The 26446-nt window shown below is 52.7% G+C and overlaps 11 protein-coding genes and 1 non-coding gene across 12 annotated transcripts; 5 read left to right on the top strand and 7 right to left on the bottom strand.

Moving 5' to 3' along the window:
* Positions 1 to 810: 810 nt before the first annotated feature.
* On the bottom strand, positions 811 to 1691 carry N0V96_002958 (uncharacterized protein; the record flags this gene model as incomplete). Its single annotated transcript, XM_065756688.1, has 2 exons — positions 811 to 950; positions 1115 to 1691. The coding sequence occupies 2 exons, from the start codon at positions 1689 to 1691 to the stop codon at positions 811 to 813; spliced, it is 717 nt and encodes a 238-aa protein (XP_065614455.1).
* A 156-nt stretch (positions 1692 to 1847) lies between these two features.
* N0V96_002959 (uncharacterized protein) lies at positions 1848 to 2789 on the bottom strand (the record flags this gene model as incomplete). The annotated part of the gene is made up of 4 exons (XM_065756689.1): positions 1848 to 2204; positions 2266 to 2275; positions 2339 to 2465; positions 2531 to 2789. The coding sequence occupies 4 exons, from the start codon at positions 2787 to 2789 to the stop codon at positions 1848 to 1850; spliced, it is 753 nt and encodes a 250-aa protein (XP_065614456.1).
* An 882-nt stretch (positions 2790 to 3671) lies between these two features.
* Positions 3672 to 4610, bottom strand: N0V96_002960 (uncharacterized protein; the record flags this gene model as incomplete). The annotated part of the gene is made up of 1 exon (XM_065756690.1): positions 3672 to 4610. The coding sequence occupies one exon, from the start codon at positions 4608 to 4610 to the stop codon at positions 3672 to 3674; it is 939 nt and encodes a 312-aa protein (XP_065614457.1).
* Positions 4611 to 5678: 1068 nt separating this feature from the next.
* N0V96_002961 (uncharacterized protein) lies at positions 5679 to 7514 on the top strand (the record flags this gene model as incomplete). The annotated part of the gene is made up of 5 exons (XM_065756691.1): positions 5679 to 5852; positions 5934 to 6250; positions 6311 to 6488; positions 6540 to 7069; positions 7166 to 7514. 5 exons carry the CDS (start codon positions 5679 to 5681, stop codon positions 7512 to 7514), a joined length of 1548 nt encoding a protein of 515 aa, XP_065614458.1.
* A 376-nt stretch (positions 7515 to 7890) lies between these two features.
* On the top strand, positions 7891 to 7973 carry N0V96_002962. Its single transcript has one exon. It is a non-coding gene; the product is annotated as a tRNA-Arg (tRNA).
* A 192-nt stretch (positions 7974 to 8165) lies between these two features.
* Positions 8166 to 9026, bottom strand: N0V96_002963 (uncharacterized protein; the record flags this gene model as incomplete). Its single annotated transcript, XM_065756692.1, has 3 exons — positions 8166 to 8759; positions 8831 to 8911; positions 9015 to 9026. 3 exons carry the CDS (start codon positions 9024 to 9026, stop codon positions 8166 to 8168), a joined length of 687 nt encoding a protein of 228 aa, XP_065614459.1.
* Positions 9027 to 10519: 1493 nt separating this feature from the next.
* N0V96_002964 (uncharacterized protein) lies at positions 10520 to 12941 on the top strand (the record flags this gene model as incomplete). The annotated part of the gene is made up of 2 exons (XM_065756693.1): positions 10520 to 10774; positions 11115 to 12941. The coding sequence occupies 2 exons, from the start codon at positions 10520 to 10522 to the stop codon at positions 12939 to 12941; spliced, it is 2082 nt and encodes a 693-aa protein (XP_065614460.1).
* Positions 12942 to 14036: 1095 nt separating this feature from the next.
* On the top strand, positions 14037 to 14962 carry N0V96_002965 (uncharacterized protein; the record flags this gene model as incomplete). The annotated part of the gene is made up of 2 exons (XM_053189883.1): positions 14037 to 14462; positions 14519 to 14962. 2 exons carry the CDS (start codon positions 14037 to 14039, stop codon positions 14960 to 14962), a joined length of 870 nt encoding a protein of 289 aa, XP_053052806.1.
* Positions 14963 to 17546: 2584 nt separating this feature from the next.
* Positions 17547 to 18653, bottom strand: N0V96_002966 (uncharacterized protein; the record flags this gene model as incomplete). Its single annotated transcript, XM_053189882.1, has 3 exons — positions 17547 to 17842; positions 17911 to 18145; positions 18204 to 18653. The coding sequence occupies 3 exons, from the start codon at positions 18651 to 18653 to the stop codon at positions 17547 to 17549; spliced, it is 981 nt and encodes a 326-aa protein (XP_053052805.1).
* A 1064-nt stretch (positions 18654 to 19717) lies between these two features.
* Positions 19718 to 20989, bottom strand: N0V96_002967 (uncharacterized protein; the record flags this gene model as incomplete). The annotated part of the gene is made up of 1 exon (XM_065756694.1): positions 19718 to 20989. The coding sequence occupies one exon, from the start codon at positions 20987 to 20989 to the stop codon at positions 19718 to 19720; it is 1272 nt and encodes a 423-aa protein (XP_065614461.1).
* Positions 20990 to 22193: 1204 nt separating this feature from the next.
* MET8 (Bifunctional dehydrogenase and ferrochelatase) lies at positions 22194 to 23190 on the bottom strand (the record flags this gene model as incomplete). Its single annotated transcript, XM_053189880.1, has 3 exons — positions 22194 to 22389; positions 22456 to 22937; positions 23080 to 23190. 3 exons carry the CDS (start codon positions 23188 to 23190, stop codon positions 22194 to 22196), a joined length of 789 nt encoding a protein of 262 aa, XP_053052803.1.
* An 801-nt stretch (positions 23191 to 23991) lies between these two features.
* On the top strand, positions 23992 to 26182 carry PEP7 (carboxypeptidase Y-deficient; the record flags this gene model as incomplete). The annotated part of the gene is made up of 3 exons (XM_065756695.1): positions 23992 to 24270; positions 24329 to 24351; positions 24412 to 26182. 3 exons carry the CDS (start codon positions 23992 to 23994, stop codon positions 26180 to 26182), a joined length of 2073 nt encoding a protein of 690 aa, XP_065614462.1.
* Between the last annotated feature and the right edge of the window lie 264 nt (positions 26183 to 26446).

Consider the following 26446-nt stretch of genomic DNA (forward strand, 5'->3'; position numbering starts at 1 on the left):
AGATTCCCCAGTAGAAGTAATAGATAATTAGAGTGGGAGATCATAAATGGGACGGGCTTGACTTGTCTACACTATTTTGGCGGTGTCCCTGGATCTCTAGAGCGTTGCCTTAGTCAGGGGGTTGGGCGGCGCATTGGTAATACTCGCGCGCGCGTCGTCGTCTTACCTAAGCACCCAGCGATGAGGGATGAGTGGAAGCAATGAGTGGAAGCAAATTTCAAGTAGTGCACATCCGTACACCGTAAAGCCATCATCAAAGACTTGTGTGTTGGTAGTGTCGGCGAAGATAGTGTCCGTTCGCCGTATTTTCAGTTCCAGTGGCCCTGGTTTCGGTCCCGGTAGGCGCGGCGCTCGGGACCGAGTGGGGCCCGCTAGGTCTGATGTGGTCACAGTGTGGCCCTAAGCGCCGCACTGACATTTCGGCGGTCTCTCTCTCACTCTCACTCTCTTTCTGTTCACTCACTCACTCATTCATCTTCACTCACCCCTGGAGAACTATTTTTCAATCTAGATTGCTTAACAATCACTTAAAAGCTTTCCAAGGTCAATTGTGTACTTTTAAATCGGAAATGCCTTAGCAAACATGAAAGGCATCATCTAGGAAACCATATTCGATCACCGTGTAGGTGCCTATGGCCAGCAAAGAGATTGGATGCCACTCTCAAGCTCGGATGATCCCCTCAATGACGCCAGGAAGCTTTCACCATTAGACGTTCATAATGACTTTCTCGCATTCAATTGCTCATCAAAGCTTGTCTGGGAGCTATGACCCCATTGCGCCATCTGCACAACCGTTCCATTCTGCTGTCTTCACACCACCTCCAGACGGATGCCCTTGCTGCCCTTCTTCGGCATTGCAACAGCAAGGTCGTAATCATACTCTATATCGGCATCTGTCGTCTCATACAATCTCAGCTGCGGCAAGACGCGCAACGTCATGGCAGCAATGGCTACATGAAGCTCGCAGTATGCCAGCCTTTAGTCGGTCAGCTGAAAGCTCATGAACTTTGATACGGATCATGGGGAACTACTACAAAGAAAAGGTGAGAAACTTACTGCATCCCCAAACACTGCCGGCTTCCTTTGGAGAACGTCAATAGGTACCGTTCCAAACCCCGCGTTCTCTGTCCGTCCTCATCAAGCCATCTCTCGGGAAGAAATTCGTTCGAGTCGGGAAACACTCTCTCATCGTGATGCATAATCCACGCTGACATTCCACTTGCATAGCCTCGCGGAATAACGTGCGTCACCTCAACTGGTGCTGAGGCGCCCGGAGGTGTCCACGTGCCTTGGTACGTCAAGTCCTCGTCCGGTGCGATCCGTGGTAATCTCGACGGCGAACCGTAACCCATCCGTAATGCCTCCATAATGGAGGCACTGAAGTACGGTAGCCTTTCCAGAGTGGCCCAGGTCGGAATTTGCTTTGGATCCGTCGTGACAGAGAGAAGCTCGGCTTTGATCTTCTCAACGACGTCTGGGTTGCGGAGCAAGTGATAGGTGCACACACTGAGGGCTGAAGCCGTTGTCTCGGTGCCGGCGGCAAGCATCACGGTTGCCTCGCCGGTGAGTCGCTTGATTGTCTTCTCCTCAGGCGGCAGGTCTGATTCCAGAAGCGAGTGGATCACCGTCGTCCGATCGCGTTTGATGCCGGCTTCATATGCTGACTTGGTCTGCCTGACCATCTCCGGCATTTTCACCTGCCCTTGTCAGCTTGTTCAGCTGCATACTTCTATCAAAATCTTTCACCTTGGACTGTTCAGCAAGTGCTCCCATCTTTGTCGATAGTCTTTTGATGACGCTCCTGCTCGTCTTTAGCACCCATGAGAAGATCATGCAAGCATGAGTACTCACAACGGAACAGCCTCCATCAACCACGTCGTCCACGGGAAGTGCCTCATGATGTGGATCAACCGCAGCATTGAATACACTGCCTCCTTAAAATTGGGCTCCCAATCATCCTGTTGAAGGAACCCGAAAGGCTGTCCGAAGCAGTAATCGCTGACAATGTCGGCTGTGAAGCAGCTGTATGCCGACGCGGCTTCGAACGGTCCACGGCCCTGATACCGAAGGAACTTGTCGCAAAGTCGTTGGGCATCCTGGTGGATAACCCACTCCAGCTTGGCGATATGCGCTCGGGAAAAGTACTTGCTGGCAGCCGCTCTGCGGAGGCGATGATGGGCATGGTCAACTGTCCCAAATCCTCCCTGATGACAAAAGTTAGCCGACTGGGGAGTGACTTCAGATCATCTTATAAAGGCCACTCACGTTCTTCAAGCTACACGACATATGTCAGCATACCCGGCACATGTGGAACGAGACATTAGATGGCGCAACTCACTCTGCAGCAAACCCCTCTACAAACATCTTCGACTTATTACGCTTTTTGCTTCCATTTGCGTAGATAACGTCCACGAACTCCGGATCATTACAATGAACTTCATCTGGGTTGATCCGAACGATAGGGCCTAGATACATCATGGCATCAGCATCGATCAGTCTCAAAGACGCACGCCCAGTCAACTTTACGAACCGTGAATCTCGTGGAGACGTTTAATCTCGTGCGTAAACTTTCCCCAGCGTACTACGTCGAACCACACCTCATACCAGTATGTTGCGCCGGCGAGCTTCGGGCCGGGAAACTTTGCCAACGGGTGGAGGGTGACTCTATAGATTGCCAGGAGAGTTCCGTAGAGCAACCACGCCGCGAGCCCGACCCCGAGGATCTGGGTCCATCGGGTTGTGGCCCAGAAGATACCAGGAAAGAAAGAAATATCTTTACTAAACTCCATACTTCGTCTGCGAGGAAGGCTAGAAAGCTGATGTCTCTTCGCAGGGATACACTAGTGAGGATAAATGGAATGATTCGGTTCTTAAAGAGCGGCCCACGTTTGAAGGAAACATTGAGGGCTCGAATTTCTGAAAGGATTCCCGCCGTTTGGGAAAGGGTGATCCCAGATCGAGAGGAGGTATACGGGGTCCAGACATGTGCTTGGCTCGTGCTATCGAGAGCCACAAAGACGCATGTTGGCCGTTCCTGGCCATTAGGCTTTCGCCACACAAGCCTTGATAGCCACAGCTTGAGCCTAGACCACAGCGATCTTGGAGACAAAAGACTTGTGCAGATTGCGGCTCTATCGATAGGGCCATATCAAAGGACTGATGTCGTAGCATGATAGCATCACCATCCCATCAGTCTGCTGCAGTTAAGAGGCCATGAAGACCGTGATTGGGGAAACCACTCGAGAAGTTCGAGTGTCTGAGGTGTGAGCAGAATGTCTGTCTTGACTGCCGAGTAGCGCACCGGGTCATGGCCTTATGGGTGATGTTGGTGGCTTTTTTGACTGGAATGAAGTGTACCAGGTAACAGGACGATGTCTCAAGCCTCTTGGACCTAAAAGTAGCTAAAAGCGGGCTGAGCCCCCTAGTTATCTTTAGCTGCCAAAGCTGCCCTCAGCATATTACTGGCTGGACCTTTACGGGTCTCATCATTGATAATCCATGGTTGGTATACGCGGACACCCATTGCGGATCTCACCTCCGCTGATAGGGCCTGAAGGTGAAGAGTTGTCTGAATGCCAATGAATGGTTCTCTGGTTTCTACCGTACATACATGATGGCCTATTCTCCCGCCCTGGCACTTTCTGAAATACCTCCCTAATATAATGCATCATCTATTTCACACGCGCGAGCGAGGCTGCAGAGACGGCTGCAAAGATCTCGCTCTCCGCTCCGTCCTCCAATGGCAACAAAGGTGACCTGACAGTCGCATGCTCCAAGATCCCCCTTGCAACCAACGCGTGCTTCAGCGCCACAGTGCCCTCCATGTGCGATCCTCGATGGTACACGGCCTTGGTCACCGGCAACAACTTATCGTGGATCTCCCTCGCTCTGGGGTAATCCTTGGCCTTGCCCGCCTTAATCAACTCAATCAGAGCCTCGGGCGCAATATTGCCGTAGCCAACCAGGAAACCGTCGACATCAAAAGCGGTGTGCAAAAGATACTCGTCATGGCAGGTGAGAATCTGGAGATCCGGCCTCTCCTTTCGGATGACGGGAATCTCAGTGTCCCACCGTCTCATATTTCGGACGCCATTCTTCATCGCAAAGACGCCGGGATGCGCCGAAATATCGAGTAGAGTCTGTAAGTTGTACGTCGCCTTTGTTACGTCCGGATATTGGAACAGAATCAGTGGCAGTCCGCTGACCTCAAAGACGCGCTTGTACCGGTCCTGTGGAGCGCCAGGCTGGTAGCCGAAGCGGAGCCAGCCGTGCGATGGGTACAAGAGGCCAGCCGAGGCGCCGGCTTCACGGGCGCGCTTGGCCTCTAGTGCCGCTACTTCGGTGCCTTCTCCCGTGATACCGGCAATGATGGGGATGCGGTTGTCGACGGATTTGACAAAGGCCTTGATGACGGCGAGTTGTTCGTCTTGCGTCAAAAAGGTGCCCTCGCCGGCATGGCCGAGAACGACAAGACCCTTGACGCCTGAGATGCTGCCGAGCCAGGAGCCGAGACGATGAATGGCGTTGTAGTCTACACTGCCGTCCTTGTTGAAGGGGGTGACGGGGGCGGGGGTGAGACCACGGAGGTCAAGGCCGACGTTGGAACCCATTATTCGGTAAGGTTTGTGGTAATGGAAATGAAAGGGGTTCTGAAAGTGATTTTGGAGTTATTGAGATTTCGATGTCTGTATTAGATGTGGTGAAGGCAAGTCTAGAGATGCCACCTGCAATGAAGTCTTTTATAACTAGATCATGATGAACTTCACATACAACCTTGCACAGCCACTGGTTGAGCTCGCGTTTGAGAACGTGCCGAAGTCGCGTCTACCAACTCGGAACTATGCACCCTTTTCCATGACTGAAGAAGAATGCTGAATGCTTACGGCGTATAGTTGGAGCCGACTGCCAGCCACGCTCATCCGACCCGGTGTGAGATGGGCGACATGTTTTCCGGCCAGAATCCGAAAACACAAGTCCGAGAAGGCTCGGAACCACGACTCATGTCCACTAAAAGAGGGGCCAGAACCCACACACAACAACCAAGAGACCAGGTAAGGGTGGTGTGAGTGCCAGGATGGGGCTTGACAAGTCCGGGCTCGTCCAATTGTCACCCCATCCACTGCCGCAAACGTGTCATAAGTGATGTGTTCCTGAACTTAGGTGTGGAGAATCGTAGAACGAAGAACGCAACTGTCTCGACAACCACAACAGCAATCCATTGCAAAGATTCTCCCCACCTAATCATTTGCTAGAGCCTTTGGGACGAAGCCATATCACAAACCAAGAAGTCCTAATCCATGCATTTCCGAAATCCTGTAATCCGGGTTGCTTCTGGGTGTTGACGCTAAGCAAAAGTGGCTTGACGCTATTATCAAAACTGGAAAATATGTGTTTTCCGAGCCATTCGTTCCTTCGAGGACCCCGGCGCCAAGGGCGGTACCCCAGATTCCTGGAAAATTTCCCCCGCAACTCCAGACCCAGTCAAAGGTTACAAGCCGCTTCCCCAGATTCCATGGTCGTAACTTGATATTAAGGTCTCGTCTCCCGCCTTTCAACTGTAAAGCCGAGTTGCGACGACTTTCCAGCTTCAAGCAGCTGCTTCATGACGATCATTTCATTCTATGGAGAGCTCCCTGACAAAGAGAAAGTGTCAACCAATCAAATCCGCAAAAAGAGAGATGGCTGTCAATAGGGTCTCTTCGGACTGTTCCGACATTGAACACGTCTCTCACGAAAAAGACTCTGTTACCCACCATGAGTATCAACGAAATGGCAACCTGAGCCCTGATGATGTTGTATTCCTCGGCAACTTCCCAGACGACAAGAAGAAGAAAGCAGTTCGCAAGGTCGACGTACGTACAATCTAGTTGTCACTTTCACCTATGATACGTAGTATCGGTGTTACAATAGAATCTGACTCGCGTTTTCAATAGTACCGACTCATGCCGATGCTGATTCTGCTCTACCTCATGGCGTATCTCGACAAGACCAACATTGGAAACGCCAAGATCGAAGGGCTGTTGGGCAGCCTCAACATGACGGGCGTCGAGTACAACATTGCAGTCTCTGTCTTCTTCATCCCTTTCGTCCTGGCTGAAGTTCCGAGTAACATGATTCTACACATGTTCAAGAGACCATCGCTCTACATTGGCGGCATTGTCACATGCTGGGGCGTTATCATGACCTGCAACGGCGTGGTGCAGAGCTACGGTGGCCTAGTAGTGATCCGAATATTCCTCGGCTTGTTTGAGTGAGTACTCCCACCTAGCTGGTTGCGGCAATCACAGCAGATGGTAATTTTTCTCAATAGGGCAGGCTTCCTACCGGGTGCTATCTTGATCATCTCCAAGTGGTACCTTCCAAACGAGACGCAGACTCGAATAGCTCTTCTCTATACGTCCGCCGCATCTGGCGGAGGCGTCTCCGGTCTGCTGGCATTTTGCATTGCAAAAATGGATGGTGTTGGAGGATACGAAAGCTGGCGATGGGTAAGTCCAGAAGCTGCACACTTTCCTTGTAGCTTTCTAACGAAATCTTAGATCTTCATACTCGAAGGTCTGGCTACAGTGGCCATTGGCGTCATGTGCTTCTTCTTTCTAATCGACTCTCCCGCTCTATCCAAGTGGCTTGACGTCGACGAAAAGCGCTATCTTGAATTACGACAAGAAGCTCGCCGGGTTCATCGACCGAGCGAGTTTAGAGAGAAGCACTTTGACAAACAAGCTCTGATGTCTGTCCTGACAGACTGGAAGATCTATCTCTTGATCTTTGCAAACTGGTCGAATGCGGTCCCAAATTACGCTATGAAGTTTACGATGCCGCAGATCATCAAGAACATGGGGTACACCTCGGCAAACGCTCAACTTTTGACGATGCCTCCGTATGCGGTCGGCGCTATTTCAGCCTACATATTTTCAGTCTTTGCTGATAGATGCTCCTGGCGGATGCCTTTCATCATTGGCCCCCAGCTTTGTCTCGTGGTCGCATTCAGTATCTTGTTCACAAAGAGTGCCGACATTAAAGGCAACATAGCATTGTGTTATTTTGCCGTGTGCCTGGCCTGTTTCGGGTAAGTATCTCCCATATCAAGAACCATCTCAAAACACCATTCTGTTGCATACTTTATTTTATAGAAGACATCGAGACAATAACCAAGAATCGCTAGGATGTACCCGATCCTACCCGGTGTCAATACCTGGAACGTAGCAAACACACCGAGCCCAGAGAAACGAGCAATCAGCATCGGCTTTTTGGTCTGTGTCGGAAATATTGGTGGCTTGATCGGCAGCTATATCTACCTCGACAAGGAAGCGCCGACATATCCTACGGGCTTTGGCACATCTTTTGGATTCGCATCAGCTGGTATCATTGCTGTCATTGCTCTCGAAATTCTTTTGAAGAGGCTCAACGAGAAGAAAGCGCTACAGACTGAAGATGAAGTGAGAGAGAGGTACACCGAGGAAGAGCTGGGCCGCATGGGGGAGAAGAGCCCTTTGTTCAAGTATGCCCTCTGAATGAAACTTGAACACTGCCAGATACTATTATACTTTGCCCAACACTGTCAGGTTTCCCATACACGCGGTTAGAAGTTGTCATATCCATGCGTTATGTACCATCGTCGAACAAGAGATTCTCCTGTGTCCCTAAGAACTACTAGCCAAGCCGGGGCAGGGAACTACTGAAGAGCGCCTGATTTACCAAGGCCCCGGGTCCCGTTCTTGATCAACATACATGAGCAACCCCGAAAGAGACCAGCAGTTTTCGTTTTCACAGCCGATCCGTCAAGTCACCTCGTCGCCCACCATGACGCCCTCAACCTCGACTTCTCAAGTTCCCTGAGACCAGCGACCACCAGCATCCACCGCAGTGGATCAACAACTCGATTATCACGGCCGGTTGGCCCAATGGCAAGGCGTCTGACTACGATTTATCATGTTATCAGGAGATTCTGGGTTCGACCCCCAGGCTGGTCAATGGAGTATCCTTTTGCCATTCTCGTAGGGTATCCTAGCTTGCGGCAGATAAGTGTTCTTTTTGGTCAGACAATTCGGTACTTTACGACATTTTTTTCTGTATATATATGGAGTTGAATTGCCTTGCGTTATTGAAGTTTCATGAATCGTGAGTAGAGTATCCGTCCAACTGTCGTAGGCCGCTTCGATCTTCTAGTATCCCAAAGACTCGTAAATGGCACCGAATCCCTTGAACTGCTTGAAAGCCTTCACCTTGGGCCCGTTCATAGGCTCCATGCCCTTATCTCCCTTCTCCAGCGCCTTGCGATACGCAGGCCGCTCGGCAACGTCCTTCAGGTACCGCAAAATGTTCTTGTGCTCCGATAAGTCCAGGAGAGGGTAGAAACCGCGCATTGTGGTCAGGGTAAAGACCGTCATGATATCCGCAGCGCTCAGATTTTCACCCGCAAGCCATTTGTTGTTGGCCAAGCGGTTGTCGATTAGCTTGAGGGCCTGGTGGGACTTTTCTTCCATCCGCTTGCCAAAGTCACTTTGCGAAGCGCCGGCGAACAACAGGGTCATAGCGCGGCCGAGAGTGGGCTGAAGAGTGCCGTTTGCGAAATGGAACCACTCGAGGTAGGCGGCGTAATCGGCATCATCGGGGGTACGAAGGAGTCTCGGGGCTCCGGAACCAGCCTTGCTGCCGTGGACGTTGAGAATGTACTCTACGGTTGCGCCTGATTCTCCGAGCTCGATTGGCGGTGAAACGGTGCTGTCGCGGAAATACGGTGCGGTTCCGGCGGGGTTCTGACTCGTTCAGCTGTCTATCCATTATTCACAAAGTCTGCTCAAAGAAGAAAAGAAAAAAAAAGACTCACGATCTCCTTGATCTCCTTGGGTGCGAGTCCTGTGATGGGGTCTCTCTGGAAGACGTGCAAATCGTATGGTACTTGGAGTTCCTACTGAGTCTCAGCAATTGCAGACCTAGATGACTGTTTGCAAGTTTCCAACCTCCAAAAGCCACACGATTCTCTCAGATTGAGAAAGTCCAAGATGGTAAACTTCGATAGACATATTGATTGATTGTTTCGATACGAATCAGATGGAGATAGATGTTTGAGGTCGTTGATTCTGTCTGCCCCGAGGCGATCCAGTTGAGGGGTCGGCCCGCATGATATAAAGTACCACATCCGCTAGGGGATCGGCTGGTCTAGAGTCTAGAGTGCCACCATGTTGACGTCAGGGGTCCAGGAGCAGAGTTCACGAGCGCAGCAAGCTGCGACGAAGCGGACGGTGCTGCGGTTGGTGGGTCGAAATTCTGGAGAGCCGGTGCAACTCTGGAAGCCGCCGTCCGCCTCAAGGGGGCAGCGGACAGGGACCGGCTCGGGTTGTCCGGAGTAAAGCGGGGGATGGCGGGGCAGACGACCGGATTTAGGGAGGATTCTGGTGGGGGTGGATGGACTGACCGTCCGATCGTCCGATAGACAGTCTCCTAGATCTCATCCACATCGGTGCCGAGCTACCTCGAAGAGATGATAGTGGGAGGCCGTGGGTTACAGACTGCTGTCTACTCGGATGATGGTTGCTCCAGTGCTTGACTTATTCCCGCGCCATGGTTTCTGAAAATTTCAGCTGCATCGTTTCTGCAGCGCTGGAGTCAATGATGATTTGCAGCAGGGATCAAAGCTCGGGAGTTGGCATACTGCGTATTTGTCATTCCATGGAGAGGGGTCACTAAGGCCAATTCAGGCCACAGATCCGACTCTTTGTGCAAGTACTGTGGTATTTAGCTCATGAATGATATCATTGCATAATTATTTATTCATACGTCTCTTGCGAGTTTCCTGTGGGCATGCATAGCAAAAAGCCAAGCTGTACTATCTGCCGGCTCGTCATGAACAGTTTGATCCATAGGCCAGATCGAGTATACTGGACGAAGTTACAAACTTACACAATCTGATTGTAAGCACAGCAACACGTGGCCAACACATGTAGTGATTGCTCGGCAACAATCCCCATTGGACAAGCTCCTCGTCAAGACAAATTATCCTTTATCAACAGCATGTGAAGCGAGGGGGCTTCATGGAGACAGACTCTGGGAACAGTGAGCCCGGACTTGTGGAGGGTAAGAAGGTTTCGATCCAACCGATTTGCTCATCCTTGCCCCGCATTTCAGCCGAGCTTTGAGCGCGGGCAAGGGGGCGTCTGTATGCTGTATGTTGTGGCCGGTTGTTTGCTCTCCTTAATAATCAGCTAGCCCCTGACTTTTGCTTTTCCGGACTGCTCTCTATGCACAAACTCCCAGGCAGATCTGCGTGCCACACCACGCGAGAGGCGTCAGGTATTTGTCGATTTGTTCCGGTACAAGATTTTCCTCCGTTATGACCCACCTACGAATTCACCATATGCCGTAGTCAGACGAAGCGCATACACTCGGAGTGTTGAACCCGGCGTAGGAGCCGTTGTGGGTGCTGGAACCGACGTGGTAGTCCGGAGGGTCGGACTTGAGTCAGTGGAGACCATCAGCAATTGCATCGGAGGGTCGGATATTCGTGGATAGTGGTAGGATGGCCGACACACCAGCGGAAACAACGGCGAGCACCGACACTGTTATCCGCGATGATGCCCCTGTAGCGACATCCGCCCCGACACCTTCGTCAAACATATCACAGCCGTCCCCGTCTAGTCTGCCGTCGACTATTACCGATCGGAGGAAACGCAGCTTGCCCGAGGGTTCGCCCGAGGGCCCCGAAGATGGCCGTTCGTCATCGGCTGCTGCCGCCGCCGCCACCGCCGCCGCTAATCGGCGAAGAAGTCACAAAGTCAGTCGCGCATGCGACTTTTGCAAATCCAAGAAGCTGAAATGCTCCGGAACAATTCCCTGCGATGTGTGCACCCGGAAACGTCTCTCCTGCATCTATGACGCCACTTATCGCCGAGGTAGACCGCCGACACCTCCGCCAGCATCCAGTTCTGGCCCCGAGTTATTCGAAGCCCGACTAGTCCCCTCAACTTCCCTAGAGGTGCATAGGTAAGTCGTTGTAAGAAACAAGCAGCTTTTGATCATGGCTAGAGCGGTAGTTGACCTTTCACAGAAGACGGCTTCCCTCGTCGGCGCCTCTCCCATCCCTAGCTCCGCGTGAACCCCCTCTTCCCCTCCAGAGTGCGGCTCGGTCGAGAAGCCGTGATCATGTGGCTGAGGAGGCAGATGCTGCAGAGCGCAGCCGCCGTAGTGTTCTACCAGGCTCACGAGCCTCGCCAGAAGTCGAGATTGCCGAGATCGAAGGGCAGTATGTTGACACCACTTCGAGTCTAACATTCCTGCACCGAGCATGGAAGCGTCTTTCGTCGCAGAGATCTAATACCACTGACGTTCCTGGAAACGCACCGAGCGATGCCGAACAGCACCAGAGGCTGACGAGGGCAGGAGACAAGCCTTTTGATCCGCAGCCGTTGGATGTCTCGACTCTTCCTGACCGGTTGGTCGGCTTGGACATGCTGGATTTCTACTTTGATGTTTGCGTGGTAACCTATCGATGCCTTCATCAAGGTTACGTTGCCTGGTGGTTCGAGATTCTGCTCGCAAATGCAAAAGATAGCCGTCCGTTGTACCATGAAATTGGCCACGCCAAAGCCTCTATCGTTTTGACCATTCTCGCTATCGTCACCCTCCGACAAAGCAAGGTCCGAAACGTCGACGAAGAGAAGTTTTCTCACCTTCTGCGCAGCGATGCTCTCTTTTCTCAGGCCTTGAGTCTAACGGATGCGGAGATCGGGTTGCCGAAGTTAGAGTCCTCGCAGGCGCGCCTCTTGCAGGTGTTGTATCTCCTCCAAACATCTCGCATGAACCAAGCGTGGTACGTCTTTGGGAGTATTCTTCCCATAATCTCGGCGTTGGGTCTGCATCGGAAATCCGGACGCAACAGGGCCAACAGCGACAGGGACTACATCCTATCGCAGTGCCGTAAGAGAACATTCTGGGTGGCATACACCATCGACAAGTATCTGTCTGTTGTATTTGGCCGGCCGAGGATGTACCGTGACGACGAGATCGATCAGGACTTTCCTGATTGCGTCAACGATGAGGACATGACACCCCAAGGAAGATCAAGTGACGAGCCAGAAATGGATTGTCACGTTGAGAGCCTCATCTTCCACGCAAAGCTCGCACAAATCATTGACGGCATTTCTCGCGAGGTGTACTCGATCAAGCCCGTCCATAAAGATGACCGCCTCATGATTGCACATCGATACGGTAAGGCTCTGCACCGGTGGCGCGAGTCTTTGCCACACCACCTGGGCACCGTTCGGCCCATGTCCTTGATTCCATCATTCAGGAGGCAGAACACAGCCCTCAAGCTGGCATATTGCCATGCCATTATGCACGCCAACCGGCCCTTTCTTCTTGGAACGGGTGGCTCGAGAGGTGGTCAGCGATCTCCTCTAGAAGACAGTATTGATGAATGCATCACTGCAGCCAAGGCCGCGCTTGAGACGGTCGACGGCATGGCTAGTGACGGAACATTGTTCCATGCGTTCTGGTGGACGCCGTACGTCACCTTCTGTGCACTCGCGGTGGTGTACGTCTATGAGATTCAGAGAGGGAGACAGGACCCGGAAAGGGGTCTCTTTGAGCTAGCGGATCGCTGTCAGAATCACTTGGCGAAAGCAACGACTGCCGAGAGCCCAAGCCGCAGGTACTCTGTCATTCTCGAAGAGCTTCGACAAGAGGCCAGTTATCATTCCGAAGGTCCTTCAGCGCGTGAGAAGAAGCCGACCATTGAACGTGCTGAGCACGGAGGTGCGGAGCCGATGCAATTAGATGAGGGTTCGGGCGCTCCAGCACCCCCGGCCGATATGGGCGAAGTGTTCCAGCAGCACGGATTCGAAGGGATGACGAACCTCCTCAGTGGTTGGGAGACAACGGATTGGCTGGACTTGGACTCTTCGGTACACGATTTCCTCCAGATTTTTCAACTAGGATGTTGAGCTGATTGTCTTCAGGCCTTTGCTACGTTTCCCAACTTCGAAGGATCGCCAGTCTACTGGATGCCAGATGTTCAGTGATCGCGCGTAGATTGAGAGCGTCGTATTGGCTGACGAGGATATAACGATGGTGTACCATGTTTAAGATACCAAGTAACAAGAGCTATTCGCTGTACAAAATAGTTTTAGAAAGACAAATCATTCAAATCGGGTGTGAGTTGTAGGGAGAAAGGGAAATAACCAAAGCCTCGATCGGCAACGCGGCAACCCTGATTGTCCGAATCAACCATTCGCCGGAATTAACGGGATAATAGTACTACTTCTTTATCCAGACTGCGGTGAGGTTATCTTACGCTGTGAGGATACAGCGGCTTGTCAAGCCGAGCCCCTTCTTTCAAGCTTCGTCCAAACTCCACCGAAGCCGTTCATTGCCAACTGCTTCGACGTGGGATCCCCGCTTGTTCGGCAACTGAATAGGAATCTGCAGATGCTAAGTCGCGGGAGTATCACCCGTGCCCGGCATGACCGGTAGAAATACCCTGTCGAATTACCCGCACAGATCAGCAATGCGGCATGACACCTCCTCCAAAGGCTCATCAGCCTCCGCGCTGCAAGGCACCCCCTTCGGGAAGGCCAATGCTAGAGCCACTTGGGACAACGGATACCGGCACCCATACTTTTTCAGAAGAGCCGGGTTTCCCTTTCGGAAGCCATGGCAAGTGCCGAATAAAAGCTTTTTAGACAACTCCAGATGAACCAGTTTCCTTTCGCTTTCGGATGAGACATGGATCTAGCACGGCCCCCAGCCAACCGGCTAAATTGACGATGATGGCCCCCTTTTCAACGCTCCCCTACATGTGGGGTAACGAGATCACCGGGTTTTACACATAGTGCATGCTGCGCCCTCGGTGCTATACACCAGCGGCTGAAGGGAAGTCTACAAAAGTTGCCATATGCGTCACAGAAAGCTCTGTCGACAGCTTCGTTCGTTCGCTTCCGTTCCCTAGGACTATAAGTAATTGCTCAAGAACGAGCCCAAGATCGCCCTCGAGAGAACGTAACAGCATCGCACTTGGTTGCAGCAAGTCCATCGCAGTTATGAAGTTCAGCACGGTTTTCTCAGCCCTTGGCCTGGCCGCCTCAGCCAGCGCCGCCTCGTTACAGCAGGTCACCAGCTTTGGCTCAAATCCTAGCGGTGTCAAGATGTACATCTATGTTCCCGACAAGCTGGCGGCGAACCCTCCCGTGGTTGTGGCCATCCACTACTGTACCGGTACCGCTCAAGCCTACTACAACAACAGCCCCTACAAGACACTCGCAGACCAGAAGGGCTTCATCGTCATTTACCCCGAGTCACCGTACTCGGGAACCTGCTGGGATGTCTCCTCAAAGGCAACTCTCACGCACAACGGCGGAGCCAACAGCAACTCCATCGCCAATATGGTCTCATACACTCTCAACAAGTACAATGGCAACAAGTCCAAGGTCTTCGTCACCGGCTCTTCGTCCGGCGCCATGATGACTGTAAGTGAATAACGACAGCTCAACGAGAGAATGCTCGAGTGACTGACGAGCAACAGAATGTCCTGGCCGCCACATACCCCGACGTCTTTGCCGCTGGCATTGTCTACAACGGCGTCCCGGCCGGTTGCTTCTACACCGGTACGGTCAACGGCTGGAACAGCACCTGCTCTTCAGGCCAATCGATCGCCACGCCAGCACGCTGGGCCCAATGGGTCTACGACGCCTACCCCGGCTACACGGGGGCCCGCCCCCGCATGCAGATCTACCACGGCAGCACCGACACCACCCTCAACTACGCGAACTACCAGGAGACTATCAAGCAGTGGTCTGGCGTCTTTGGATACAACCCGGACAAGCCTGTCACTTCCTCTCAGAACACACCTATTGCCAACTATCGCACGGATGTGTTTGGCGATCACCTCACGGGCGTCTGGGCAGTAGGCGTTGGACACACCGTGCCCATTCGGGGTGATGATGACATGAAGTTCTTCGGCCTGTAGTCGTTCAAAACACGCACTAGTATTCTTGGATATAGTTTGAAGGAAACTTCAGCCGCCGCTATGGCAGTAAATAAATAGCGCGTATTATTATTGCACCTCTTCGGTCTTGGCATGCATCCCGTTGGATGTGTGGAATTTGGAAGCTCTTCCATAGAGTTTCCCGCGGAGAAAGGTAGTCCGCGGGGACAATTTTTCTACCGTTGACGGACCGGAAGCATGATTCAGAACCGGCCCGGTACTGATAAAAGATCTTAGACGCGCCGGCTACGAGGCCGGCTCTTAGGTTGTGACTTCTTGATGTGAGCTTAGGGGAAAGCCAATGCTGTTGTCGCAGTTGACTCGTAGACACCCAAATTACATATCCGCTGCTTTCCCGTCCATGAGGTTGACTATCATCCTGTTGGTCCGGACCGAAGAGTTCCGGGAGAGACTCTCACTGCAGCTTCCGACGCAGAGGGGCTTCTCGTGCCTCCAAGATCTCTTTCAGCTTCCTGGCAAACCGCGACACGTTGATCTCGTCCAGCATGGAGTATTGTTCGCCCGGAACATCATAAACTGCACGTCGCTTACGAACTCCCGCCACCGGCTGAGCTTATTCTGAACCCAATCCTCACGGTCAACAGCCACCTTTTCGAGAGGATCTGCGACGAACACACCCATGCTGTGTATCGTTCCTCGTGGTTCGTAGTCTCGAGCCAGGTGCTGGAGCGAAGATGCTAAATCTGCCCACTTGACGTACTCCCATTCGCCGAGGCCTAACTCGAGCCAACGATCCGAGTCGCTAAGGGCTCACAGATGTGCGAATGGTTCTTGCTTAGAGAAGATGTGCAAAATGGGGATCTGCTGTACAGCTTGATCCTGTCTCATGAGCTTCGTGAAGTGAAATAGGTTGGCGAGACACTCTACCCAGCCGAGCTGCCTCATGCGGTGCTTTATGTGCGGCGGAAGGTTCCAGCAACCGCAGTAGAGAACAATATCTCCTCGGCACCTTCATGTTCTACTCGTTAGGTTTCGCTCGCTTCGCACAGTTCTTGGCCGTATGCGCCCTTCTCAAAAGCCGACTTGATTGCGCCCATGGGCAGCTTTCCCAGTGTCGATGGCTTGAGATCAACGGCGTTCAGAGGGAGAACGATGGCAGAGGAAGACGTATGTAAGCCGATAATATCGATTCTCCTACTGCGAGTCTCGATCCTGGCTCCAGGATGGTTCTCCTTGACCGATGGTAAGTAGGCAACAACTATTTGTTGTGTATTGGTTGAAAGAGGTAAAGTTGAGAAGTAACAGAAAAAGCCCGGGACTGCTCCTCGGATCGACTACTTTTCGAGATGGCTTTCCAGTTTGTCTGGAGCGTACTTCACCCCGTTAATAATCATGGTATCCTTGGAGCGTCCCTCAAGGATTAATTGACCGTCGTGGTTGAAACAAGCGAGGTCGCCAGTAATGAACCAGCCATCCTCTGTGAATGCAGCCGAAGTAGAGTCGGGGTCATCAAAGTAGCCGCCAAATACCATGTCGCCGGAAAGTTCCAGAAGCCCAACCTGGCCGATATTTGCAAATGTAGATGAGGAATTGCCATCTTGGAGCCTCACTCCCAGCTGTAGTCCAGAAATGCCTTTACCAACGGTAACATGTTGGTGGTTTTTTTCTCGATCATACGTCGGGCAGTTAGTATTGTAAATGCACCCAGCACAAGTTTCTGTCATTCTGAACCCCGGAACCATGACGTCTTTGCGAGCACCATACTTCTCGAGTTGAATTTGGAGTGTCTCGCAGACGTCCACCGTGTTTGTCTCCCTACCCGATCCAAGCCATTGCATATAACCAAGATTTAAATCTCCATCCAACGACAATGTTTGTTCCAACATGAGCTCTCTGGAAAACTTGGCCAAGGAAGAATGAGGGGCAAAGGTCCGCGAGGCCCGGTGGCGGCCGATCATGTTCAATAGCTGCACAGGCTTAGACAGCACCTCGTCCGCTAGGAGATGCACTTGAGAGAGACGCATGTACATTGCGTGGAGATGGACTACGCATGTACCAATGGATTACAACCTACCAAGTAAGTACCTGAGTAGTGTGTAGGAAACGGGAACCATCAACTGTTTGAATTATGCGAGTTCTACAGCTGCTATCTTCTTCAACCTTGACGGCACCAACCGTGTATAACGAAAAGCTATCTTATACTACTAAGGTCGGTAAAAGGCTAGAGTTTAGAGTTCTACTATTACTGCTTTAGATACCTAAAGTAGTAAAAAGAGGTACTTGACTAAGTAGGTAGGGTTCTGAGGACAACAGACTTGCTCGAATAGCCTTCAAGAGCGGCCACTACCTCTTTTGAATCCTAACCTAGTGGTTAGAGAGACGTGACAATAGTCCGGTCGTCTCTAATACTTGCCGATATCGGAACATCGACTGAAGCATCCTCATGTTGATCGGGGCTAACACAAAACAAGGGCCAAGATATAACAGTCAAATTTGTTCATAAGAGAGTCCTATATACGGCATAGATGCCAAAAGTTCCAATTTGTACATGAAGGCAGAGACCGAGCAGTCCAAAGAGAAACACAGTCATGTCGACCAAGGACACCTACTGCAAAGCAGTAACGACCGCGTTATAAGCCGCCTTAGGGTTGAAGTTGGCGTCAAACAAGAGCGGGTTATTCTGCGCCCTCCAGCTATCGGGGTCACGCACGCCCCAGACTGTGATACCGACGCACTGCGGAACCTGCAGACAGGCCTTCGTCACAGCAGTGTAGTCAGCGGCGCTGGCGCCGACGATATCCAGCTCCGTGATCGCGACCTCCTTGACGCCGCTGCCGGCAAGGGTCTGCAGGGCGCCGAGGGCGTTGCCGCCTTGGTTGGCTTGGAGGTGAGCTTGGGAGCCTAGGGAGTCTCAATTAGTATTCGTGATGATACCTCAGTCATCGCATATTGGTCGGCTTCACACGTACCAATACCGTCAATGGGGATGCCCTTGCCGATCCACTCCTTCACCTTGCGAGCCATCGCCTGCGTCTTGGCGTAGCTGGCCTGGTCGAGGTTGTAGTCGTTGATGTACAGCTTAGCATTGGGATCCGCGGCCCTGGCGGCGCGGAAAGCGATGCCGACAAAGTCCTCGCCGAGGACTTGCGAGAAGACGGAGGAACGGAGGGAGCCGTCTTCGTTGAAGATCTCATTGACAACGTCCTAATCATCACAGGTTGAGTAACGTTTATTTTCTCAGAGGAAGGCGGAGTAGACGCACCCAGTGGTAGATCTTGCCCTTGTACCGGCCAACAACAGCCTTAATATGGTCCTCAATGACGGTCGTCAAACCGGCCTTGTCACGGACATTGTTCACCCAGCCCGCAAGCTGGGAGTGCCACACAAGAGTATGCCCGCGAACGAGCTTGCCGTTCTGCTGCGCGAAGTTGACGAGGTAGTCGGGCGTGGCCCAGTTAAACTGGCCGCGATTGGGCTCGATCTGGTCCCACTTCATCGAGTTCTCCGGAGTGACCTGACCAAAGTTGGCCTTGATGATGTCGGCGTTCTTGCCGGCGGTCAGGCGGTTCTGGTCGGTGCAGGTGCCAAAGTATTGCTTGCCCTTGGCCTTGATCAGCTTGTCGATGGACTGCGAGGCCTGCCTCTCCTCAAGGGGGGCGGCGAGGACGGTGATGGGTGCCAAGAGGCAGACGAGGCTCGAGGAGAACTTCATTGTCAGCGATGAGGTGGAAAAGAGTGGACTTGAGTGCTGTGAATGGTGTATTCCATTGTCTAAGCTAGTCGCCTTTATAGAGTTGAGAGTTGTGCTCTCGGATAGATGGAGGCTCTCTAGCCAACACACATGGCTTCACCTTAGATGAAGGACCATTCATTTACTTAGACTACTACTATACAATAATCATAATCCGAATTGCTTATTCGGGCACGACCAAAAGTCAAACGAGAGGCTCGCAGATGCAGAAACCAGGATCTCAGCCCGTTCTGGAAAGCCAAGTTCGGTGGTAACAAGCCGTAATGGCACGGAAGGTGTTATTGATCGTGTAAGAAGCGGATACCCGCCGGCCTGGGAAAAAAGGCACTTCCCCTGGTAATGCGGGGAATAATCATGGTAGATGTCGGCTGAATGTGTTAGTTCCTGGGGGGCATCCGGCAGTGACATTACCCAAGAGGACTAGTCATGGATTTGGGCATCGCAAGACGCACTCAGCGGCAGCGTGCTGGTCATGCAGTGGTCTCGTGGTTTTCAGATAGATTGCAATTTGCAGGTGATTGCTAAGGACGGCTGAAATGAGGCGCCTAGGTAACATCCGAACTTTGCGAGATCCGAGTTTGGCGAGCCTCGGTAGCTGCAGAAGGCCACCCTTGTTTGATGCGTACCGAGTGAAACCCCAGGGGCTTGGCCACCATTGCCTTTTATGAGAGGCCTTCCACCATTCCTCCGGACTACTTGATGTGCCATGTAGCTTCTCGGATGACCGGTATACGCCATGAAGCCGGGGAATTGTTCTAGGTTGATGTAGATTGATCTTATTTCCCGGACTTTTAGTTGAGTTGACGGGCACATAACCCCTCATCCTGACGATCCCATCCCTGGAAGGTCGAAGGGTGTGAGGACTATCTCACATCCACTCTTACTGAGTCGAAGTAGTAGGCGTGCCTTTGAATCGAAATTCGATCCGTAGGACTGCTCTCATGCATATGAGAGGGAAACCAATGCAGGCACAAGATTGTTGGCCTTGTTCATGGTCGTATCTATTTTTTCGAGGCCTCGATAAATCAGGAGTTGGCGCTGGCGATCAGGTCGCCGATCAGGTGTTTGACCGGTTCAAAAACCTCCTCATCGTCGCCAGGTGGTACAAACACCTTGACGCGCCCCTCTGAGAGCACGAACCCGCCGCAAGCAATCTTGGTGACTCTCACGCCGGGATGGAAGAGATTAAGGGCGAGATGTTCTTCCAAGTAGGCACCCAAGGCATGTAAGAATGCTTCTTCGTGCTCTCCTTGGCCGTCAACCCATCCCCATCCTTCGTCCGCCTTGCCGCCCGCGAGCTTCTTTCTCTTTCTCGGATCGTCTTGGTAGCCTTGAGTGAGCCCTGTCTTGTTGATACTTCTCGGGTTCGTGAGCGCTCTCCCCTCCTTTGTAAATCGCTTGAGCTCCTCGGCTGGTATGATGATGTCGATGGACTTGATTCCAAGCCCGTCTGGAGGTTGTTCGTCAGTGCCATCTGAGGTCACTGCGGGTGGTATGTAGAAGCCCAGGGTCAAGACCATGTCTTTTGCCAGAGGGCCTTGTGAAGGGAGGCCTGCATCTTCGATCCATCGTTCCCATGCCGTAGCCAGGCCCTTCGTACCCAGGCGCAAGGGACTGATCCGGCAGTCGAATGTGCTTGACAAAAAGTCGACAACAACCGTTTTCAAAGGAGCAGGCATACGTAGGAGAAGTAGAGGAAGAAGCAAAAAGTGTCTGTCATCTTTTGAGCCACTACTGGCAAGCAACCCGGGCACGCCGAGGCTATTCGCTGATTGCAGTCCGGCGGGAGACTCTTCCGCGGTCTTTGCGGAGAGCGATGGTAGAAGCACAGCTGTGCAAAGCGCGTTCTCGTATCTCATCTCGAATACAAGACATCTCTTCTTGCTAACGGCATCATCGGTCTCGACGGCATCGCTGCTCAGATCTCTACTCAGATCGGGGTCTGTGTCGTCGGCGCCGCCTAATAGAGCTTCAACACCAACCCATCGAATACCGACCTTTTCCAGCGGACCGGCGCGTCCTAGAGAGCTGTCGCTGCCTTCCAGGCCGACCTGTACACCTCTGACGACGTCCCCCACGAGCGTGTCACGTAAGCGCTGCGACAGTGCCTGTAATCGAGGAAAGCTTAGGGTATTGGCGCCGACGTAGAGCGGTGATGCGCGATGGGTGGAAAAGGTGGTGTTGAAGAAGGGCGGAGGAGGCTCGCGGTCCTCGACGGACGATGGGGATGGCCTGTCGGGAAGCACTTCAGAATCGGATTCGGCCGCGGCCGCACGAGGGCGACCTCTAGGAGGCATGACGATGGGCCGGCAAGTGTGCCCACGAATCGGGGAATGGGTGTGGAAGCGGCGATGTCTCAAGTTGCTAATTGGTGCAGGGATGACGCGTTAGTACTGGCTGAGTCTGCGACTTTTTCGATTGATAGCAGGTTCGTAGGAATCGCCTGGGTAGAATACGCGTCGGTTAGCGATTTGTATCGGTGTTGTTGATCGTGAGTTTCGCGGGAGCACACGAATGCCGTATGCGAGGTAGCTGTGATTGTGTAGAAAGTAAGGAAGATGGCTTTCTAAAGCTAATGTGGGGCCAGTTGGCAATGGGCACCCAGGCATGGGCAGACAGAATGTTGAGGCTTGTAATGATGATAGAGATAAATGTGTGCAGGAAGTGATTCCAAGGTAGAATGAATATCCTGTGTATTATGATGGAGGAACCTCGTCCAAGGTAAGGTAATGTGTGCAGGATGGACTTGCATATTCCCCGGGCAAGAGGCGCAGCAGCGAAAGGTACCCGGAGGCAAGTACCTCACACAGCACCTGCACGCCGTGCCGGTTTTGTGGATCTATCGGCGCCAGCTCCGGAATCTGCGCCCCGAACGGGTTTTGAATGGAAACACCCAGGATAGCCAAATCGAAATCCCTTCTCATAGAGTCTATTAATTAAGGAATTTTGGATTACAGTCGATACAATGTCAAAGTTACTCACAAAGCTGGACACAATCGAGCCTACCGACATTCAAAAGTGAGTGGAAGCTACTCAACATCACCAGGCCAGCCGCTTCTACTAGTGAACGTCTTCACGACGGATCCCAGCACAGCGCTTGGGAGGAGAAGTCGGATGGGCCGACAGATGGCCGATAAATAAGATGTTTCGAATCCATTTCTAGCCATTTCTTGGTAGACCACACTTCGCAAAGTACAACACATCTCCCTGAATTCTTTTTTCGGTCAAAAGGTAACGAAGGCGAGATGTCGGCTCCACAACGTGCCTTCTAATCGACTTTTTCGTATGGTACAATGTTCCAAAACCCGATTATATGCCAGTCATGCCATATTGCGCCTGGCCCTTTTTAGTTCCAAAACCCTTTTCATGTCGTGAGATGTCGCCCATGAAGCACTCTAGATAACTCCAATGAAATGACGCCCAATACCGCTCAAACACCCATATCCGGTACGTATGTACACAAGGTATATACACAAGGTGTGTACATGTCTTTGGTATCTATCATGCACCTACGCAGAAACCAAAGGATCCGTCAAATACGTCCAGCTTATTGAAGCCAGGGTTTTCTCTCATAGCCAAGAGGTCGTCGATGGTAGGCACCTCGTTTGTCGCATAGAATCTGAGAAGGTTTTCCATGTCTTCGTCGGTGAGATCACAAATCTCTTCCCAGTCGAACTTGTTGCTGACTTTGATCATCCTGTTGCTCAATTGTAAGCATCTCTTATAGTAAGGTAGAAGTGCCCGCACAAGGGTTCAGACGTACCAGCCCATGCGCTTGGGGCTTTCCTCCGAGTTCGGAGCCATTTTGCGCAGCTTCGCTCTGAGTGTACCAATGGCCTCAATGGCATTGCCGGCGTTCTTGGGAAGCGACTTTGCGATATGCCGCCTGATGATGGCAGCCAGTCTGGGGCCTTTACCATTGGTGCTGACCATAATCTGGAGGGGCCCGTCACGGTGGACACTGCCAAAGTAAAAGTCGCATTCTGGTGGTACATCGGCAATGTTGGCAGGCACTTTACGTTCCTTGCACAGTTTCCAGATGACGGTAGAGGCAGCTGGGTCGTCAATGGCAACAAGAACCATGGCTGCGCCATCCAGGTCGGAGGGTTCGAAGAGACGATCGACGTGGGTAACTTGGGCTTGTTCAACACGGTGGGCTACTTCGGGATTGAGGCCAGAGGCCGGGCAGACAACGGTGACATTGGCATCGGCATCGAGGCAGTTGAGGATCCGGCCCGCGGCAACCTGTTCCAGACAGGCGATCAGCATTCGCCAGTATAGTGCCATAGCAATAGCATGGCATGAGGTAAGAGTCATTTCTGGTGCAAGATGGAGCTCTAGCTACGCCGCGGGGATGCAGCAGTTTGGGCTGTGCAATATAACGTACCTCGCCTCCTCCAACAACCAGGACCTTCTTTCCCTTGATCTGCCATGCCAGAATCAGACTGCCTCCACCCTTGACTTCGGGGAACTTCTTCGTTGTTGACTTGGCGGCCATGTCGTGTGTGTGTGGTGAGGATGGCGAGGGGATGGTTTATGGGACGAGATTTGACTCTTGAGTTCCTCTATGACGAAGGGAACTTTTTGGGCAGCATTTTTGGAGAGATGCAGCTGCCAGGTCGGGGGCGATAAGGCGCAAAGGCCGTCGATAAGGCTGGCGTCCCCACACCAAGGGACGCAATGGCGGTCTGCACGATAGATGTATACCTAAGTCAGAGCTCAATATATACGGTAAGAAGAGTATCTCTGTATCAATCGGCACCGGGCTGCCCCGCCTTTCCCCTGTCTGTGGGCCCTGGTCAGCGCGTGTCTCCACTAGCGCAGCCTTTAGCGCATGTCTTTAGCGTCCCAGTCTCCAAATCCCGCCGAATGCGTTGCTCCCCAACCCCTGTCGTCCTCTTCCCACCGCCCTGCCATTGCCTGCCATTGCCTGTCCCGCCCGCAGTCCGCCCACCGCTTTGCTGCTGATTCTCTCAATCCTTGGGCAGGGAAGAGGCCTGACGGGCTGCGCGGGAACCTGCGACTTGTAGTGTAACTGGAACTGGAACCAACCTGCCCTGCCGTGAGCTGAGTTGACGGGGCCATCACCCGTGAAGACGAACCACCGCCACGAACCACTTGCAGTTGCGACCTGCGTCTGTCACCTGCCATCTTCCATCTACACCATCAAAACCCCCGCCCTTCCGATACGCTCAAACTCCCGTCCCCGCCGGGACAACCCAAGGAAACGAACGTCAACGTCTCCTCCTCACCACCGCCGATTCATGGTCTCGTAGCTATCGTCCTCCCGTCTTCCACGATGTCCGGCCGCAAGCTGGGAGGCGGCCGCATCTTGGGCAGCGGCAAAGGCCTTGCTCCTCCCACGCCTCCCGCCATCAACGGCCACCAACGCACACCCAGTCCCTTTGCTCCCTCAGAAAGCACTCTGTCACTCAACTCGTCCTCGGCCTCGCCCCCGGTTTCCAGTCCTTTACCCGACTTCGCCCAAGATCTTGGATCCAACATTAGTGTTGGAGGCCCCTCTAGAGCCGCTACCTCGAGTTCCAAGCTAGTCTGTCCGATATGTGAAGAGGAAATGGTCTGTTCATTCGTTTGTCATGTATGAGAGAGAGAGGCCTGCTGACGGTAAATCCCAGTTGACGCTGCTTCAACTCAACAGGTGAATTTGGCTTTTCGTCCTGGCGACGCTGAACTCTAGTCTCTGACCCTCCCTCCTCAGACACATCGATGATAACCACCAAGAACTTCCCGAAGTCGAACAAGATGAGGTTCGCACCTGGTTCGACAAGCAGGTGCTCAAGGCCAAACGATTCCAACCATTATCTATAATCAACCAAAAATTGCGAGGTCTCGACGTCTTCGAATCCAACGAGTCCCTGCCCATTGCCCCGCCTACGACTGCGAAGCTCAATGAGGGGCCGATAGACCCGGATGAGCTCATCACACGATCGCATTGGCAACGCCAAACGAGCAACGACCGATGCACCGACCCAACGTGCGGGAAAGGCCTTGGAGCTGTCAATGGAAGCATCAACTGTAGGAATTGCGGCAGGTTATTCTGCGAGGAGCACACCATGTACCAGATGAAGCTGTCGAGGTCTGCCCAGCACGACCCCGTGCGGGGATACTGGGTCCGAGTCTGCGAGACGTGTTACAAGTCGAGAGATGGCTACAACGACCACAACGGTGTCCTGATTGACCACACCTCGACATTTGCGGAGATGCGACGGAAGAGGGTGGAGAGGCAGAATCTCGAAGTGGCTAGGCTGGAAAAGCGTTTGACGAAGCTGACGCAATTACTTGCGAATGCGCCCGAAGATGTCACGACAAATGGAGGAAGTCTGCTGTCGCCTGTCGCCGCCCTAGCGGGTCAGAAGAACCAGAGGAAGCTGATTGAGCAGTCGGTCGTTACTTGGGAGGATGACGCCTCCGTCACGCAATGCCCATATTGCCAACAAGAGTTTGGATCTTGGACGTTTAGAAGACACCACTGCCGAATATGTGGCAGGGTGGTCTGCGCCGATCCACTTACAGGCTGCTCGAGTGAAGTCGGCTTGAGCATTGCCAGTCGTGAGTCTCAGTCCACGGCATCATCATCACGAGTACCGCGGCTAACAATCTCAGCTACGAGCCCTGCGACGGAGAAGCCCCCGACGGCGGCACAGCCTGGCCAACTTAGCATCGATGTTCGCATGTGCCGCGAGTGCAATCACACAATCTTTGCGAAACGCGACTTTGCGTCGACCATCTCCCACAAGCCAGCTGACCAGCGAGCATACGAGACATTGCGCCAGTTCGAGCGTGGAATTCGCCAGCTTATGCCCATCTTCCAACGAACATTACTTGCTCTTCAGCCAGAGGGGGACGATGGGGTCGAATCATCAAAACCGCCTCCCACACATGCTCAGATTCAGGAGGCTTCGAAGATCCGGAAACGTCTTACCGATGCGTTTACTAAATACGACACGGCCGCCCGTCGACTCCGTGATATGAAGACTACCTCCAAGACGCAGCTCCGCTTACAGCAAGCCGTCTACGCCGCCGCCTCCACGTTCTTGCACACCCATATGCTGACCCTCAAGTCGGTACCGCAAATCCTACGTTCTCGGTCATCACAGGCCTCTCGCCTCCGAGCCTTGCAGTCTGGCAGCGTGAACGGGTCTTCGTCGTCCCTACACCTATCGCCCCTTCGCAACCAGGAGCTCGCCGAATCCGAAACAGCAAGCCAGGCAAGCGAGACCAGCACGGCCGTATCAGCGCTCGAGACGGAAGAGAAGGAGGCTCGCGAGCGTTTGGTGGTCCTGGAAGAGCAACGCTTCATGGTGCAGCAAATGGTGGACTCTGCTCGGGATGCGAGACGGTTTGAGGAGGTTAGTGCACTTACGCGCAACGTAGAAGAGCTGGACAAGGAGATTGAGAGGGCCAAGAAGTTGGTGGGTGGCGTTGAGGAACGATGGGAGGGCCTTTATGCGTCTGGTCTGGCGCGGTGACGACTGTCACAACTACCTACCTGGAAAAGACAAATGCAGGAAAGGATTCGGAAGATGAAAGAAAGGAGAGTGGAGAAGAAGGTGAAGCGATTCAATGTTTTGTTTTTCCAGAATCTCACAGCAGCATTGCAAGGCGTTTTGGGGAGGGAACAAACAAAGTCAATAAGCTTGGTACCACCACCCCTGGGATTTTTTTATATATCAGTTTTCATGAGGTGGGCATGGCATTCATAAGATAGCTTAAGCAGGATGAGCACGTATTGG

Source organism: Colletotrichum fioriniae (genome assembly GCF_027942845.1).
Source record: "Colletotrichum fioriniae strain IMI 355084 chromosome Unknown scaffold_3, whole genome shotgun sequence".
Classification (NCBI taxonomy): Eukaryota; Fungi; Ascomycota; class Sordariomycetes; order Glomerellales; family Glomerellaceae; genus Colletotrichum; species Colletotrichum fioriniae.